The sequence below is a fragment of the Antechinus flavipes genome, chromosome 2, assembly GCF_016432865.1.
Source record: "Antechinus flavipes isolate AdamAnt ecotype Samford, QLD, Australia chromosome 2, AdamAnt_v2, whole genome shotgun sequence".
Classification (NCBI taxonomy): Eukaryota; Metazoa; Chordata; class Mammalia; order Dasyuromorphia; family Dasyuridae; genus Antechinus; species Antechinus flavipes.
In genome coordinates this window covers 491,295,755-491,313,652 of record NC_067399.1, presented here as the reverse complement: position 1 = coordinate 491,313,652, position 17,898 = coordinate 491,295,755, and the positions used below count along the sequence as shown (strand labels likewise).

The 17,898-nt window shown below is 37.7% G+C and overlaps 1 protein-coding gene and 1 long non-coding RNA gene across 4 annotated transcripts; one reads left to right on the top strand and one right to left on the bottom strand.

The window, feature by feature from the left end:
- Positions 1-296: 296 nt before the first annotated feature.
- On the bottom strand, positions 297-3,773 carry IRX5 (iroquois homeobox 5). Its single transcript, XM_051979862.1, has 3 exons — positions 3,525-3,773; positions 1,941-2,346; positions 297-1,583 (listed from the first exon to the last, which is right to left on the bottom strand). The coding sequence occupies exons 1-3, from the start codon at positions 3,771-3,773 to the stop codon at positions 826-828; spliced, it is 1,413 nt and encodes a 470-aa protein (XP_051835822.1). The 3' UTR covers positions 297-825.
- Positions 1,195-17,227, top strand: LOC127550718 (uncharacterized). 3 transcript variants are annotated; one of them, XR_007950932.1, is made up of 4 exons: positions 1,195-1,279; positions 4,592-4,821; positions 12,338-12,407; positions 16,971-17,227. It is a non-coding gene; the product is annotated as an uncharacterized LOC127550718 (long non-coding RNA). The 3 variants fall into 3 exon arrangements; XR_007950930.1 differs by lacking the exon at positions 1,195-1,279 and adding an exon at positions 3,483-3,581; XR_007950931.1 differs by lacking the exon at positions 1,195-1,279 and adding an exon at positions 3,668-3,764.
- The last annotated feature ends 671 nt before the right edge of the window (positions 17,228-17,898 follow it).

Sequence of the window (17,898 nt, the reverse complement as noted above, 5' to 3'; positions counted from 1 at the left end):
GTTTTTTTGCTCTCCCCCACCCCCACCATGCCCCAACTCCCCACGGTAAAAAGCTTTATTGGATCCTTTTTTCTTCGGTTTTCCCGAATCAACCTTAATCCTGATAAAAATTTGGAGTTCTGGACAATTCAAAATTCTTGGGGCCTGCCTATTTCGTTTACCTCTGACTTTCGACGCCAATTCTAAATATTACTTGAACACTTAAAATATGCACTTAAAAAAAAGTTTCAGTTAGCACTTTTTGTCGTTATAAGCTATGGAGATGGTCTAGGTTTCAAAAAAAAAGTAATGAATGGTTTTATGTTAAAATCTCTTTTAATTAAATATTTTGCATTTTACAAAGGCGACTGCAGTTTTTTAAATCTAATAAGTATAACCTGTTTCTTTTCTTTAATAATACTTTAGCTCATACCCAGAAAAATCAATAGGTGTAAAAAATTAAATTAAACTTGTATTTTTAAACTATGAAACAGCTTGGGAAAACACAAATGTATATATTTATATTACAAAACAACATTAAATGCCTGTACAGGTGTCTTGATTTCATAATTTACTTCAAAGATATTGTATTATCAATTTAAATACAAAATGCTACATTAAATATACAGAATAAGATTTAATACAAATCCTTCTTTTAAATTTTTCTTTTCAGTTGGTTAAGACATTTTTGGCGGAGATGTTTACATTTTTATGCCACTCATCTCCATAAACTATAAACTTTTGGATAGGAGGGTTTATTTTATTTTTCTCTCTTGGTGGTGGAAAAATAACTGCCAAGGCCATGTTTTAATAAATTAGAAAAGTCCGGGGCCGAAGCAGCCCGTGTTAAAAGTCGGACATACCTTTCTTCAGTTCAAAGGGAGAGTCTTTGCACAGGTCTAGCTGTGATTGGCTTCTGAGCATTTTCGTTTCTTTAGCCAAAGCGTCCGCTCGGTTCAACACGGTCTGGTTTAATCCATTGAAATGCGGGCCGGGGGCCGGGGCAGGACTCGGTCCCGGCCCCGGGTGGCCGTGCAGGTGGCCAAAGGAGCCATAGTTCGTGTAGCCGGGATAGAAAGGGGCAGTGTAGTAGAGAGGCCGGGACAGAACTGCACCGCCCGGGAATGGGCACTGAGCGGAGGGCGAACGCGCCGGGGAGGGAGACGACCGGCTGCCAGCCAAGGTTTGCCCGGCTGTGGGCCCTTGCCCTGGAGGAGGACCCTCACCACCTCCGCCGCCGCCTTCCTTGGACTTGTCCGAAGAGGTGGCTATCTCAGCTAATGACCACAATTTGGGCTTGGTTAGTACTGCCTGCGGCGGTGAGTGAATAACCGAGGGCCCGCTGGGGCCGGAGGGCAATTCTCCATCTGGGTGTGGGGCTGAAACTCCCGGGGGATAGTGTGGCGAGGGTTCCTCGCCCAGCCTTGCAACCGTGCCAGAGGGAGAAGGGCCGCCAGCCCTCGGACCCCCTGGGAGAGCGTCCAGTCGGCCCTCGTGGGACTCTTTAAAATCCGAGTCGCTCAGGTTGCCTTCGGCCTCCTTGCTTGCGGGAGTATGGGGCCCCTGCAGCCTTTCGCATATTGGAGCAGCCTTCTGATCTCCCCCTGCCATCAAGGAACACAGAGTTAAGGACGTCTGAGCCCTCCCTCGGCCACCCCAGGCCAGCAAGCGCTATTTCCCAGCTGAGCCCTCGGTCCTGTGAGTGAAGGTAGCAAGAACACTCGGCCAGATCCTCGGCCTTCTTGCCTTGCTTTTCTGATATGCTCTAGCTCACCATCCTTCTCTCCTCCCTTCTCCCCAAATCAATTCCTCCCTTCCCCCCCACCCCCCACGTTTCTCCCAGATACTCTCTATTGACTCCTCTTTTCTAGCCGAGATTACTTTAAGTCCTCTATGGTTTTCCACTATCTCATTCTTTTTCCAATCTCAGCCTAGAGCCCCATTACTTTGTGCCCACCAACCTGTTTCTGGGGCCTCGGCCTCTCCCTTATCTTCCGACTTCTGTGGTTCATCCTCATCGTTCTTTTCCAAATCGATGTTTTCTTCTTCTTCCTCGTCCTCGCTCCGGTTCCGTGGAGTCCAAGTCATCTTGTTCTCCTTCTTGAGGCGTCTCCGTGCGTTGGCGAACCAAGTGGAGACCTGAGTGAGGGTCATCTTGGTAATGATGGCCAACATGATCTTCTCGCCCTTAGTGGGGTACGGATTCTTGCGGTGTTCGTTCAGCCAGGCCTTGAGTGTTGCCGTGGCGTCCCGAGTGGCGTTTTTCCGATAGGCTGGATCTCCATAGGGATAGGACCCCAAGGGTGCAGCATAGGGATGGTATCCTAGGGACCCCGCCATGCCCGGGGTGTGGTCGTAGGGTGAGCCCTGCAGAGTAAATAGAGAGCCAATTTAGAGCACGGAACCAGAGCTAGCTGTAGGGCACAATATGCCCTATTTTGTTCAAGACAGAACACTGATTCCACTTTGGGAGGAAGCATGATCACAGGGGACAGCTCTCTGGCCTACTGTGGAACAAGGCTAGTGGGCCTTGATCCTGAGTGAAGCAGGGTGGTTTGCCTCCCTCTATCCTGCTCGAGGCCTCAAGACAGCTGACGCTCGAATTCTGGCTGCCCATAACCTCAGGGGGATCTAAGGAGCAGTTCCTGGGGACAGCAGGGTGGTACTGTGACACACCACAACCCAGTCTTCCTGGGCATTTCCGCCTTTCTCGCTCACGGACACTGCCACATTGCTGCCAAAAGCCGGGGCAGAGGAGCAGAGAAGCTTAAGACTCCGAATTAGCCGAAGTCTTTCGCCTTCCTTCGAACTGTAAGATTTACGCGGTGGTGAGTTAACTGCAGATATGCAGAAGGCAAATGAAAACTAAAAAAGGGGAAAACAACCATACAAAACCAGGACCACCAGCAGAAACCGAGGAGCGGTTTAGTAAAGTACGGCGGTACCAAAAAATCCCGGTTGCACCGCAGCTCGACTGTCCTTTCGGAAATGTAATACCTCTAAATCGGATTGCAGAGATAGGATTACGGATTTGCAGTATTTTGGAGGACTAATTAAAGGCGAGGCAGGAGACTTATTTACATATGCTTACCATCTTTCTCCCCAGATTTTTTTTTTTTAATTTGAGGTGAAAAAAGGATTGCCCGAAGCAAGATCTTCAATGTTTTAATTAAACGATGCACTTTAATTGTGGATTGCTGTGATGCATTTTACCCTGAAATTCCCTTTTTTGCAAACTAAAAGCTTTCCCTCCCTACCCGAAGGATCTCTTTTCTTCCCTGAGAAAGTACTTTGATAATTTTCTTAACACGAGGGCTACTTAGATCAAAAGAGCTAAAGTTTGGAAGGAGGCACCAACCGCTTCATTTGTTCCTCTGCGGAAACACAAGGGTAGTTTCGCCAGGCGAAGCCCTTTGCTTATACAGCGCCCCCCCACCCCCAATCCAAGCCCAGCCCAGCCTAGCCACCCACAGACAGTGAAAGGCACAGCTTTCAGTCTAAGCCGCTTGCCAGGCAGCTGGGGCTGTTCCCCCCGTCGGTCTTACCACGTACGAAGTGAAGGCGGCGGCTGCTGCGGCAGCTGGGTCCGTGCCGTACTGGAGGTGAGAGTTGTAACCCGGGGAAGGAGCGGTAAAGGCGGTAGATCCAGCATAAGGAGAAAAAGCGGAGCCCGAGGAAGAGCGGCCAAGTTCATCGGTGCGAGGTCCCGAGATGACGCTGGTGCTGTAAGCCGGGCAGGAATAGAGTGCCAGGGAGGCAGACGGCTGGTACAAGTAGCCCTGAGGGTAGGACATGGCCAAACAGAGGCATACAGTGCCCGGTGCAGCCGCGGAATGGAACCCGGTCAGCCCCCTAGGAGCAGAGGTGCCGGGGCGGCTGGGCGCCCGGCACTAGCAAGGCGGGCGGCTAAGCACCTGGCCTCCGGGCTCTCCGCGGCTACAGCGGCTCCTCGTTCTCTCCCCGCGCCTGTAGAGCTAACGCTGGCGCTGCCTCTGCTCCTGCTGCGGCTCCTCGCTCTCAGGGTTTTTTCTTTTTCTTTCTTTCTTTTTTTTCCTTTGGACTGGGGGGGCTCTGCTTTTTGCTTCGCAAAGGTCCTGCCAAGATGCTAAGTTGGAAATTGAGGATTCTGACGCCTTCTACGCGCCCCGAAGCTCCTCCTTCCCGGGGTGTTGTCAATGGAAGGAATGGCAGGATCCTGCTGGGCGGCCGCAGCCAACCCGGCCGGCAGGAGCGCCTCTCCCTCTCCCTCTCCTCCTTTCCTTCTCCCTCTCAGGCTAGCTGGCTGGTTCCCTTGCCCCTCCCTCCTTCTGTCTCTCCCTCCCTTCTTCCCTCCCTCTTTTCCTCCCCCCTCTTCCCGCTCCCCTCCCCCCTTTCCCCTTGCTCCCTCTCAGTTGCAGACTCTAGCGCGCCGGCCCCTGGATGACAATCACATCCCAGCCGCGGCGATCAGCTCCAACTTTCTTCATTAGCTAACTACTGTTGGAGCCGTCACATTGCTGAGGATTTATCGCTGCCAGGATTGCCCTGGAATACAAGCCAATCCGTTTATGAAAAAATAAAAGAAAGGAGATTGAATATTCGCTCATTTATTTCCTCTGTTTTCTTTCCACAGTAAATAATTGAGCGGATAAATAATGGGGATAAGAATCAAGGTGTGCAATTGACTGCATGGAGACCCCTGCCCTATCGAAGCTTCTTTCCCTACTACTTTAGGAAACCCGGATTAAGTCTGATAAACGGAAACGATAAGACTGTTGTTTGCGGGGAGAGACTACAACAACAATGTTAAGCAAGTGTGGAGTGAACCCAGTCGGATCCGGAGGAGGACACTGCCAGCAGCAGGTGGGCAAGTAAGGGGGCTCTTTGCTTTTACTCGTCTCCCGGGCTTTTTTCTCCACTTTGCTGGGAATATCCGAGGTGGGGCGGGGCTAGTATCCAATCTCAAACTCAAACTCTTCTTTCTCTCTCTCTCTCTCTCTCTCTCTCTCTCTCTCTCTCTCTCTCTCTCTCTCTCTCTCTCTCTCTCTCTCTCCCTCACCCCTTTTTAATGAAAAGGGAAGAGGTAGACGAAAAGAAGGGGAGTGGTTATGGGCAAGAATTTCCCCTTCTCTTCACAGAGAAGCAGCGTAAGCCACTACTGTTTAGTTCTCTCTGCACCCAGGATCAACCATGCCTCCCACCCTCCTTTCCTGTTCCGGCACCAACACGCCCAATCAGACCTAGGATTCCTTTTTCTTTCTCTCAATTCCTTTCTAGTCTCTCTAGTTACACACTCACTCCTCACTGAATGAATGTGCTTGTGTGTGTGTGTGTGTGTGTGTGTGTGTGTGTGTGTGTGTTGCAACTGAGCACACACGTAACTGGAAAATGTTTATGAAGCCCCCAAGAGACACAAACACGGCTTGAAGTTTCTTGCATATACAAATGCAGAAACCACACACTCGAATACACAAATGCAGAACCAAACAACACACAGAGACACAATCATAAGTTTCATATAGACACGAAGTCACCAGTCTCACCCTCAAGACACATGCAAAAACCTCAGACTGATACACATATCTTATATATTGCACACTGACATACAGTCCCTGGACTCAGACATTCAGAGATACAAATCTATGTACACAAAAATATACAGGATCTCAGACACTGCTACACAGTTCCTTTCTCCAATCAGCGTTCACACTTGAATTTCTGCTCTCTCCCTATCCCCCATGCACGTTTTTCCTGTCACCAACTCCTTGTCATAGAATCACAACTTTACAGTATCTCAGACATCCCAACATGGCCAGTTGTAGCACAGTTCCTGGGCTCACCGAGATCGAGAAATATTTAGCAAATTCATATTACCACTACTCAATATACATACTACACAGACTCGTACATACAAACTCACACTCAAGTTTCTTTGATGTACACACGTCACACTTTTCCTTTCTGGCCTTTTGCCTACACAAACATGCTAACATCCCCACACACAGATTGTACCCACTCAAACTCCCAAGCTCGCCTAGATGCGCCAAGACTCCTCCTCTTCCCTGCCCCGCCCCTCCCTTCTTGGTTCTCCCCTATCGATCTAAGCTGTCCCAGACTACATTCTCCGAGAGCCTCTCTGTCCGCCCCGCCTCCCAGAGTGGCTTTTACCTCTGATTGGTCGCCGCCTTCAACTGGCTCCGCCCTTAACGTCGACCTTCTCCTCCTTCCAGAGTCACTCCGCGGCGGTCGGGGGTGGGGTTGGGCGGGGCGCCGTGGGCGCTATTGTCATGGAGACGAGAAGCTGGAGACGTTGGCTGTTGGGCCGAGCTGAGTAGACCCGGAGCTGTAGCGAGGCTGGGAGCGCAGAGCTGGAGCTAGATGGAGGTGGCCCGGAGCGTAAAAGATAAGCCGCCTGGCCAAGCAGAGAAGGAGAGTGCTGGGCGGCTTATGAGGAAGCGACGGCCCTGGGGCTCTGCGTGCAGCGACGGGGAGCGCCCCCCCCTGGCCGGGTCGAGCTGTCCCGAGAGCGCCTCCGTCTCCCTCCCTCCTTCCCTTTTTCCCTCCCTCCTCCCTCCCCTTAGCGCCAGCCCTCGGCTCCGCCTGCGCCGCGCCGCTCGGCTCCGCTGCAGCCCCTCCGGCTGCCCGTCCTAACGGTCTGTTAACGGCCAAGGGCCCAGGGAACCAGTCCGCTGGCGCGCGCGCTGCCCAAGAGCTCGTGAGGAGGCCGGGACTCTCGAGGCCCGCGCGCTTCCGCCACGGCGATCCAGGTGAGCCGCCTTGGGGGGCGGAGGCGGCTAAGGGGTTGGCGTGGGCCCGAGGCTGGCTTCGGTGATACAGACTCCGGGCTGAGTAACTTATTAGGGTCTGTGTCAAGAATGTGTCCGTAGCTGCCCCAGCCAGGCTGATTGGCTGTCAGTCTTGCTTTAAATTTTGTGGGTGCGCTGCCACATCTAATTTGAGGTCAAGGTCACAGCGGGGATTGTCCCAAAACTTGGAGTAGGATCTGAGGATACAACGGGAGAGGGGCGATGGATGTTACTCTCCCTGACGGTCATCCTCTGAGAATCAGCTTATGCTTGCTTGCGTGTGTGTGTGTGTGGGTGTCCGCCCGAGTGACCAAACTGCGGGCCGAGGTTTAACATCCTTGCGCACGCGTGTGTGTGTCTGTGCGTGTGCGCCCTCCCCAATCGCTGCAATGTTTCATGTGTTCCCCCCTAATCCAGAGGGTTGATTAATGAAATGTAGCCAAAGAGGTTTGTGCCATCATGAATATAGGAGTCTGTCAGGAAGACGTCCTCATTATATCATTTCACCACTTTTATTTTTCTCCATCTTAAGAAAGGGTCGTAGAGAATCCTGGAAGATGCTGTAACATTTAGAGTTTATGGTTCTATTGCTGTGGTTGTCACTTTCGTTTTATGTCAAATTTAAGACTCATTTCTTAAGGATGTCTCTATTTTCTGCTTTATTTGCACATTGATATCTCTGTTGCATGACTGGCCACCACAGCAGTTTCCTAGAATAGAATTGTATTAAAATGTGAAAGGGAGGACTAATCTTTAGCAATTTGACTGAATTCAGATATGATGATCCTGAAGACTTAACCATTTTAAAAGGAAGTCTTTAAAATAACTTCTTAATAAGCAGTTTGTTGTTTTGTTTTAGTTTAGTGTTGACTACTGTAGATTTAAATTTCTGTTCTGCTAAAATTTCAGCTTTATAATTTGTTAAACTACATAGTTGTCAACAAGTATATGTGCTCTGGACCTTTTCTATCAGGGAAAATACTCTTTCTAAAAATGGAGGTGTGGTCATACTTTGTGACACCTGAATATATTTTTCCTAATTGATTATGCTATTTTAACTTTTTTTTACATTTTAACTTAATTGGAAGATACATTTATGTTAAGATTTTTTAAAATTACAATGTAAGTCTTTTAAATGTATAATTTTGAAAGAATGAGATAAAAAAGATTAGAATTAGAATAGTGATTAATCATATGTAGAGTCCATGTTCTGCTTCTTAAGTTTTTATTTCATAAAATAACTCATTTACAGCAACCATAACGAGTAATTGTTTCATTTTATATTCATTTTTCATGTGCAACAAAAGTACAATTTTTTTCAAAGAATATATAATAGATATGTAACTATTTTTTAGTATTTCTCTTTGGGTTTGATGCAGTACCCACACAGAATACAATTTCCATTGCAGACGTCTTTTTATTTGTCTAGTATAATAGTTTTTCAAGTATTGGATTTTAAAAACTAATAAAATTAGGTCTGCTATATTTTAAAGATCTAATCATGCTTGTGTGACACAAAACTAGCACAAGGAAAGGCAACAGATTGGTTCTGTCATATCACTTTGCTGTTTTGGAGTGTACTTAAAGGATTATGATTGATAATGCTGTCTTGCCAAAGAATGTTGACACAGGTGTTTATGGTTATCTTAATTAAGATCCGGGAAAAAAAATTTGGTCTATATAATGTTATAGAAAGGAAAGTATATTTTTAGACATTTTTGCTATGGAAAGATTTCATTGTACCCAAAAATCTTACTTAAATTTTTTTCAGCTCTTTGGAGACGAATGTTACATATAAAAAAGTTAAGTTAATATTAAGTATGTTATTACTAATGCTACGTGTGACTTATTGATTGTATGTTATTGGTTTTCTTTGTATAGTGACTTCATTGAATATCAGTGAATAGTTTAGAAAGCAATGTATGAAATAGAATATTTCAGGTACATTTTAGCGAGTTTGTAAAACACCTGATAATCAATACATTTTTAGAGGAAAGGAATTTGAAGTACAGAAAACAGAAATGTAGTAAAATATATAATGTTGATACCAAAGAAATATTATTCTTCATTTTTAGAAAAAAACCACAATTCTTAGGTGTTTTAAATAATCCCAAACTCGCTTTTTTCATATTATAAAGCAGCTAATCTCATCATAATTGTAGAATACTTTGGGTTGTTTTTTTTTTTTTTTTTTTTTTTTTTTACCAGAAAATGCAGAATGTATGCGAAATGAAAATGAGGTAATTTTTCCTTCTTACAAGAATAATTAATGAAGAAACATCATGAATATACTATTAGTATTTTAAACCTCTGAATTTTAGATAGTTACCTGTAACATTCTATAACACCTTCCTAATATCTCTTCTTGTCAGATTCGAGTTGGAAAAACAACAATTCTGATATTATTGATTGTAAAACCTAATGGTTTAGGTTACAGACTTTGATATTTGTAGTGCTGGAAGATTTTAACTCTTTGCAGACCATTATTTCCATAAAAGTAATCACATATGACAAGTTTTATATTGTCATTGTCCAAAAAGAGGTAATGAAAGAAAAGAGAAAGATGCAATAGGTAGATGATAGAAGCCATGTGTAGATTCACAAGGCCTTTCCTACATCATATTTAGCCAGTTAGAATCACATGACAAACTATGTATTTAGAAAAATAATCTTTTTGCTATGTTTGCATCGGTGTAGTATTTTTATTGAAAATGTATAGATTTTTTTCTCTTTAGAGTAAGCATGACCAAACATCTTTAAGATGTCTATTTGAAATCTAAAAAAAAATTGTATTATAACTCTTCTAAGAAATACAATGAATTTTTCAGGTTATTCTTTTATTGGAACACCAAGCTTAATTTGCTGTCTTCTGTTTTGTGCATAATACAGAATGATTATAAATGTAACATCCTAATAAAGTGGGAAATTTGGAAAATTATGAATTGTGCAAAAATGACCAACATGCAAAAGCAATGGGAATCTTTATGATGCTTGGATGAATTAAATTTCTTATAAATATTTTGTGAAAATTTTGAAACATTTTATCACTGGGATTTCACATGACATATTGAATGTGGTAACCTGTGTTTGAATAATGTATAACAGTCATATTACAACGATTTTTTCCTCAATTTTTATTTATTAATTCAATGTGCCTTAAAAAGTATTCTTGCTTATCTGCACATTTATTAGCTATTAAACAGAATAAATTTTCTTAATAGAATAAAAGCTAACAAAGTAAGAATGTATAATTTTTTTCTTATTCACCAATACTATTTTAAAAATGATGATTATGTTTTAATGAATTACACTATGTTTATATGTACAATATACTTAAACTCAGTTTAGTTCGGCAATTATCTTTTTTTCAGAATTGAAAACTTTAAATTCACAATGCTATAAGATTATAATTTTCTTTTTTAAACACTATTAAATTTGTCATTTAATGTAATTATCCTTTTTCCTTTTTTCTATAGCTAATGATCTTCGAAAATTTGATATAGAAATTGTTTTTCTATAATAAGAAGTGGTGTGGTAATGAAAACTAGACATGAAGTTCATATCTGAGCTCTCTAAAGTTCCTTCCAGTCTTCTGTAATTTATTAAATAGTATAACTTCCATTTCCATCCCTTTAAAATATTTTCTTCAAGATGAAAACAAGTCAGAATAAAACAATAGGTTTTTAGTTTACCAGAAATATTAACATATATGTTATTGAGTTGCAATTATATGAAATCATATGAATAAATACATTAATTCATTATGCTTACTATTATGATCAGATGCAAACTTAACATTAAATTTCTTGTTATGACTTGGTAAAAGCTATAGCTTTTTGATATGTAGTGCTGCCATCTTTTCCATCAAATCAGTTGTTTTTGTTTTTTTCTTCTTGGTACATTTTACCTTCCACCAAATCTGCAAGACACTTGTAGATTGTATTTACCATCTTGTGTTAAAAATTAAAGTTTGCTTATTAACTCACACTCGACATGTTAGTCTATAGACAGCAAAGGCTTTTAAAAGTATTATTCCTGATCTCTTTATGTTTATTTTCTGAGTTACTAGTAACTCCTCTACTATTGGTCTCCATACTAATCAGTTTTACATTATTATTTGGGTATTCGATCCCCCTTTGGGGTTGGAGAGAAGAGGGGAGATTAGAGGCATTAGTTCCTGTACATGGACACATCCATATGAAATAATTAGATACTGCTATTAATATACATGTATTTGTACTTAGACACTGCTGTTAATATACATGTATATGTACATAGAAATTGGCAATAATAATTCAAAATTCAATCAAGCTTTAGGTATAATCTTTGGTTCCTTGTGTGAATGCCATTTTTGAGACAATTATTTTTATAATTATTATAAATTTGTTTTGTACAACCTAATTCTTTTAAATTTTGTTAAGATCAAATATTAGGACTTAGATAAAGCCATAAATGCTTAGTTATTTTGAGGATCAAATGCATAGAAATGTCCTCTGATTGCTATTATTAATTGAATTCAAATACTTATTTAGGAGTTGAGATTCTTAGAAGAACTGTAGTATTTACAATTTTGTGTATTATCTAGTAGGACAAGAATTCAAAACATTAAATTTTATGTAATGCAGTGAAAAGTATTGTGTAAAAAATCATAATAGATGAAAGAATATAGTATGTAAAACTTTCAGTAGAAAACTTTGTGATTTAATGTTACTCTTGTTTAGATGATAAAAATTATACTTGCTATCAACTAGATTTAAAATTAATATGTTCTGTGAAAAGTTACTTTTAAATAATGCCTTATATCATAATAATATAAATTAAATATTATATTGCTTATGTTACCAGGTAGTCCTTAGCTGTTTAGAAAGCCCAGGTAGAAGGATAAAAATAACAAGAAAGACAACATGAGCAGTTTATTCTATCTAAGCATTCCAGAATATAGGAGAAATGTACATGCATATACATATATCAGATTGATTAGCTTTTATAGTTATTGCTTTCACTTAAAATTATTATTATTTAAAAATCTTGTGCATTATTTTCTAGATATGATATAGTTTTTAAAGAATAAATACATTAATACATATATTGTATTTAACATATACTTTAACATATTTAACATGTATAGGACTACCTGCCATCTAGGGGAGGAGGTAGAGGGAAGGAGGGGAAAAGTTGAAACACAAATTTTTGCAAGGGTCAATGTTGAAAAATTGTCCATGCATATGTTTTGTATATAAAAAGCTATAAAAAAATGTAAAAAAAATACATTAATTACTAACTTCCATTTTTTTGGACACTGGTAATAGCAATGTATTTTTCATGAAAAGGAGGCAAATCTTTAGGTATGGAATGAGTTCATATTGTAAGGGAAAATGTAGAAAATATTTTCTAATAAAAACAAAAAATTCCATGTTTCAAGAAATTTAACTTTTCCAAGAATTAAGTTAATGGAATTGTTGATGAGATAAAAGAATTAAACTTTAGTTCACGGCAAAAGAATGAAAAGTAGAATAGTGAAAAGTTAAAGCTGCTTATGGGAGGGGTAACAATTGTTACTTTTCTCTTTTAAGATTCTACAATCAGTGGTGGGCCTTATAATTTTGAAAGAAGAAACAGAGAAACTTATTCTGAAGATTTAAGGTAATTTTTGATGTCTTAATACTTTTCCTTTTTAACCATTGTCACTTCTAGGAACTTTTTATAGATTGATATTTCTTCCAGGTTCTAGTGTGAAAATATAAAAGCTTTTCCTGCAAAATAGTTGAAGTGTCTACTCAAATGACTATAGACTGCGTTACAAGCAACTGGAAAGTATACCTTAGGTTATACTCAGCACTCTCTTATAACTTATTTCCTGAAGAGCTGTGATTATTTATTTCCCTGTTGCCATACATGGCATTTTAGTTCATTGTCAACATTTAAAAAATATATCAAGCCTGATGTTTCTCCTCATGTTTACTTCCCAGTTTTCTGCTTATGTAAATTTGCAATATATACTTCCAGCTTGATTAACTGGTAGCCAGAACTAAAACCTTGAGGTGTTACATGTAGTCAGAAGACTTGTGGATAACAACTAGGTTCTATCAAGAGAGAGATGGATCCTTAAGTGAGAGATATGAAGCTCATTTACATGAGTTCTTTTCTATGCTACAGAAATGTAGGTTTCTTTCTTTTTTCTTTAAAGCTTTGTGTAATAGACTTTCCTTCCTCCCTTGATGCGTAGACTTGCTGCTTATTTTGCATCTGTTGCCTGCCTGGGTTCATGGAAGACTTTGGTTGTTTTATTTTGGAAGCTAAGTTAGATTGATTTTGTATGTGTTATGTTTTCATTGTCTTTTTAGGAACTTAATTTTGGTGCTAAAAGAATCCATCTAAGATTTTTGAATAGCAAAAAATAGAATGGATTCAATTTGTTATCTGCAAAGAGAGAACCTCTTTCTCATGATACTGTGTTGCCATGGTGAATATGCATGTTAAATTAAAAACAGAGTAAAACCCTTTCATAAAAGAACAATTACCAAGCCTAAGAATGTTTATTCAGGCTTAAATTGTGCACTGGTATTTGTGTCTAAATTTTTTTTAAAGAAAAAAGATACACTTTTCTAATCAAGAAAAAGACCTGATTTACAAATTCTTCTATCTGTGGAATAATATTAAGAGAAAAATAATCTGTTCTCTGGTGTTTAGTTATGTAATTAGGAAACTGGAAAGGATACAATGACTAAAATAGATTCTTCCCTTAAAAGAACTAGTATCCATTTGCAATATAACCTTTAAGGAATCTGACTCAGTGTTCAAATTGGGTCAAATATATTGGTATTTTTCCCTTTGCTATCAGGTTGGTCAGTCTCATTCTTTCATTGGTAACTATATAAAAGTAATAAATAGTTTGGGAAATCATAGAAATGTGGTATAGAAAAAAATTTTGAATAGAAATTATTTTACTGAAATGGTCTTTTAATCTAGAAAGAATTTAATGCTATTGCTAGGACTAGTCTTTATGTTTTATATAATGGATCAGTATATTTCTTTTAAGCTCTTTAAATATAGTTTAATATATTAAGTGTATATATATTATATATATATTGTGTGTATATATATATGTACATACACACACACATATATATTAAGTATGAGGAGAAGCTATATTTTAAATTTTGTGTAGGCCTTGCCTACTTTTTAAAAAAACTACCACATAATTATAAACATGTAGTATCATCCTTATTTATGGAAGTCAGAAAAAAATATTATTTAGATAATAGATATCCTTAACAGAGCATCCTTTTATAAAAAATTATTCTGATCTCATTTCTTCTTGCAAAAACAACAAAACCCCTTATTTTCTGCATTATCAGTGTTGCCTTTTAAACTGAAATTTAGATTGCATAGCGGATTTAAAAAAAAAACATATGCTATGGTGCATGTATGAATAAATTTCAGAATCATAAGCTAATTAACAGAATAGCAAATAGCAGAGCAGTATTGATTTATTTAGAACTGTGAAAAGAGGGCAGACATTTCTGTTTTCAACTGAAATTTACTAATGTAGCAACCATTTAAATTAAATGTTTGTTAACATAATAGTGATGGCATTTCTCCTCCTCCTCCTTGTGGCTTTGTCCAAATAGATGTTATAGTGGCAGTTGCACTGACTGTTAAGTACTTAAATGATGACACCATTATGTGAAGTGATTTTGAAATGAGAGATTCTAGCCAAGAATTACATCTGCTCCCATCTCCTTCAAATCATACTCTCTGGCAGTGCAGATTATGATTGATTTGTTTGTGACAGATTGCAGGAAACAGTCATTGATTTTTCAATATTTTACCTTAAAATTATTTACAGTTGTAACCATGGGGAGGTATTTCCATGGGCTGTCAGCCCCTGAAAGACTGGGATAATATTCCCTGCTCTCTGACAAGACAAATTACCTGTAATGAGTGCAGTAGCTGAAGGGTATACTTTTATTTTAAAATATGTCAATAACCCCAGTGACTAAACGAATATTGATTTAGCATAATGAAGCCTGAGTAATGTGAAAATGAGCTCTTCAAGGAGCATGGTTAAGACTTTCTTTTTAGCTGGTAGCAAGAAGCTTTTCATTCTTTGCTGCTAGCTTCTGGAAATAATGTGGTTTTATAAGCAACTCATTAATAATGATAGGCAGAGTTCCGTATATGATAACCAGAATCTCAATATTTTGTGTCTCTTAGAGACAATTTCATAAGGCTTACGTTGTGGTTTTTGTTTAGTTATAGAATAGTTACTATTTGCCCGTCAACCTTATTTTTAACCAATTTAATTGTACTTTCATTAAAAAATACATAGCTTTGACATTACATATAAAAATATTTAAATAAAACTAGATAAGTTAACATTAATAAAACTTAGACTAATTATCTCAATATACATAAAGTAGGTTATAGTAGAAAACATTAGTTGTAATTCTGTACATAACCTTTGACATCAGATTCTTTTTTTTTAATCAACTTGTATTTTTTCACATTCAAATTATGTTGTACCTTTTATGGAATAGTAAGATCTCAGTACATAAATTCCCTGATCTAAAAGTAGTGATGGCAGTAGATGTAAGTTTATCAGCATAGCTCAAAGAGCTATGAAGTTTTTTTGCCTTTTTTTTTTTAATTTGAGTAATTATACCTATAAGACATTTCTTTTAGGAAAAAAAGATAAAACATAAATAATGCCAGGAACATTTGGCTGAAGAATCAGTATTTGATATAGGATATCAAACTGATATCTTTTACAGGACCTAAGTGAACTTAGAGTAATTAATATTAATATTAATAATGACAGTTTAATTTTTTTAAGAAAACAAAACATGATGTAAAAATTAAGATTATTTTGCTGTGATTAAATATAGATCTCTGTGAGTATTATGGAATTTGAAATAGTAAAATAATTTTTTAAAAATTGTTTTTTCCAGTAATTGACTTAAGTGATATCTGACAATTTCAGAAGTTCTATTCTTAAAATAAATTTGATGCTTTATAAAATACCGGAGCCATGATTTCATGTACTACTGTATATTTAATTTCTCAGTTCCTTTAAAACTCCTTTTCTTTTTAGAGATATTAAAAATATAGTAATATAATGGAAGCACCCTCAAACCCAACTCTTTAACTTGTTTTTTCTCCTAGTAGATTTAGCTCTGAAACTCTTCATTTATTTCTCATATGTAAGTTAGTTGAATTTCTATCAAACTGTTTCTTCATTTGAAGTAGAACATTTATACATCTATTCTCTCAGACATTTTAAAATGAAAGTATATATAATCTTCCAGAGAAAAAAGGACCTATATTACACAAATTAAATTTCTGATCTTATTTTTATGGTGAAATGTAGCAGTGAGACTGTAAATAATCAGTACTGCTTGATTTCACTTATTTCATTTTACATCTTATATTAATAAATGTATATGAGAAACCATGAGAAAAGAATAAATGTAGATAATATGCATGTGGAACAGTAGGTTGCTTTGGGGGAATTGTTCAGTTTTTTTGCGCTAGATACTCTGTTTTTCATCTTTTTTTCTTTACTTAAAATAAACTACCCATTTTTTAAAGGAAAAGAACATAAAAAGGTATTGTATGGATTGTGTTTTTAAAACATTTTGTTGTCGAGTAGGAAAACATTTACAAACAAGAATAATTTTTCTTTATTGAAAATTTATTTTTTAAACAAATATTTTATTTGGAATGTATCAGACCAGATGCATGCTTTCATATGTGTGTGTGTGTGTGTGTGTGTGTGTGTATGTATGAAAAGATGTTTGTTTATATATTATTACTTATTATTGCCTAGTTTTAATCAGAAAATCCAATGTAAACAGATAATCCAATTTTCAAAGGACCCTTAACACTATCTAAATCTAAAGGGAAGCAATCTAAAAACATACAGTGTTGTCACTGTGAAAGTTGAGGAGCTTAATAATTGATTTTATTCTGCCTAGCTAATGTCATTTCCATTAGTAACATTTTTTTAGTAAACTGCTTACTCTGCCATGAGGATGTTATTTTTTTTAAATAATCAGTTTCATAATATTGATACATTATTGTTTTTTCCAATGAGTTAAATTTTCTGTCATTGTTTTACATTAGTGAAAGAGCAAAGCTAAGTGCAATTAGCAGGTAGTAAAGGCTAACCATGATAACTGAATTCTTTTTCTTTTTCTTTTTTAGATTCAATCATCTTTGAGTGAACTTTCTACAGGTCTCCTTTCTCTGTGGATCTAACTGAAAGGATATTGAAAAATCAAGCATTTAAGTAGTTTAAATAGCTTTGAATTCACCTGTTTGAAGACTAGCCTCTAAATTGTTATATAGAAGATGATTACTCTGTATTACTCTGGTACTCTGTACCATGTTTATTAAGGGGAAAAATACTTTAAAAGCTTTTTATATGAGCCTCAAAAATAAAGTCAGTTGTATTTTTTAAACTTTTTGTAAAATTATTGTCATTTATTGGATTAAATGTGTTTTGCATCTGAATGATAGATTCCCCTTCTAAAAACATTCCTTCTCTAGTTATTAATTTTTCTAACAAATTAACATTTTTCATGGTACATTAATTACTTTTAATCTTTAATGAAAAATGAGAGAAAAAAAGAAGTCTGAAAGATGTTATGCTTTTGATTTTTTTCTATATATATTCTGAAATCTTTTATTAGCAGAATCCAGGAATATATAACAAAAAGTTGCTTCATTGATAAAGCATTTTGTTGCATATTTTTACACCTGATTTATGTAAAAAAAGATGAAAATCCCATACCTTTTAAATATTATGTTTCTACATTTTATATAAAATGAATGATAGATTATCTCCTTTTTGTAAAATTTCATATTTGTAGGCCTTTTAACTCAGTTGTAGTTCTCAGAAACTGAGAGAGTCCAGTCTTCATTGACAATAACTCAACTCCTTTGGTCTATTCCTTCTTTAGCTAAGGACGGTGTTTTCCAATAGAGCAATGCTTAGGGAAGAAATTTTGGTAAACTGGTAGATACTAGAGAAACTTATGAAAATTTACTTTAGAATTATTTTCTGAACACACTGGTATATATTCATTCCATGGTGTAAAGATTTTGGAATACTTGATAGTTTAAAGATCTC

Bases quoted from the DNA above. Each gene is read 5' to 3' on its own strand.
- IRX5 (XM_051979862.1), bottom strand. From the start codon at position 3,773: ATGTCCTACCCTCAGGGCTACTTGTACCAGCCGTCTGCCTCCCTGGCA. The intron at 2,347-3,524 runs GTAAGACCGACG...TTTACTCTGCAG, and splicing joins CCGCCTTCACTTCGTACGTG to GGCTCACCCTACGACCACAC. The intron at 1,584-1,940 runs GTTGGTGGGCAC...CCTTGATGGCAG, and splicing joins GGCCGAGGCCCCAGAAACAG to GGGGAGATCAGAAGGCTGCT.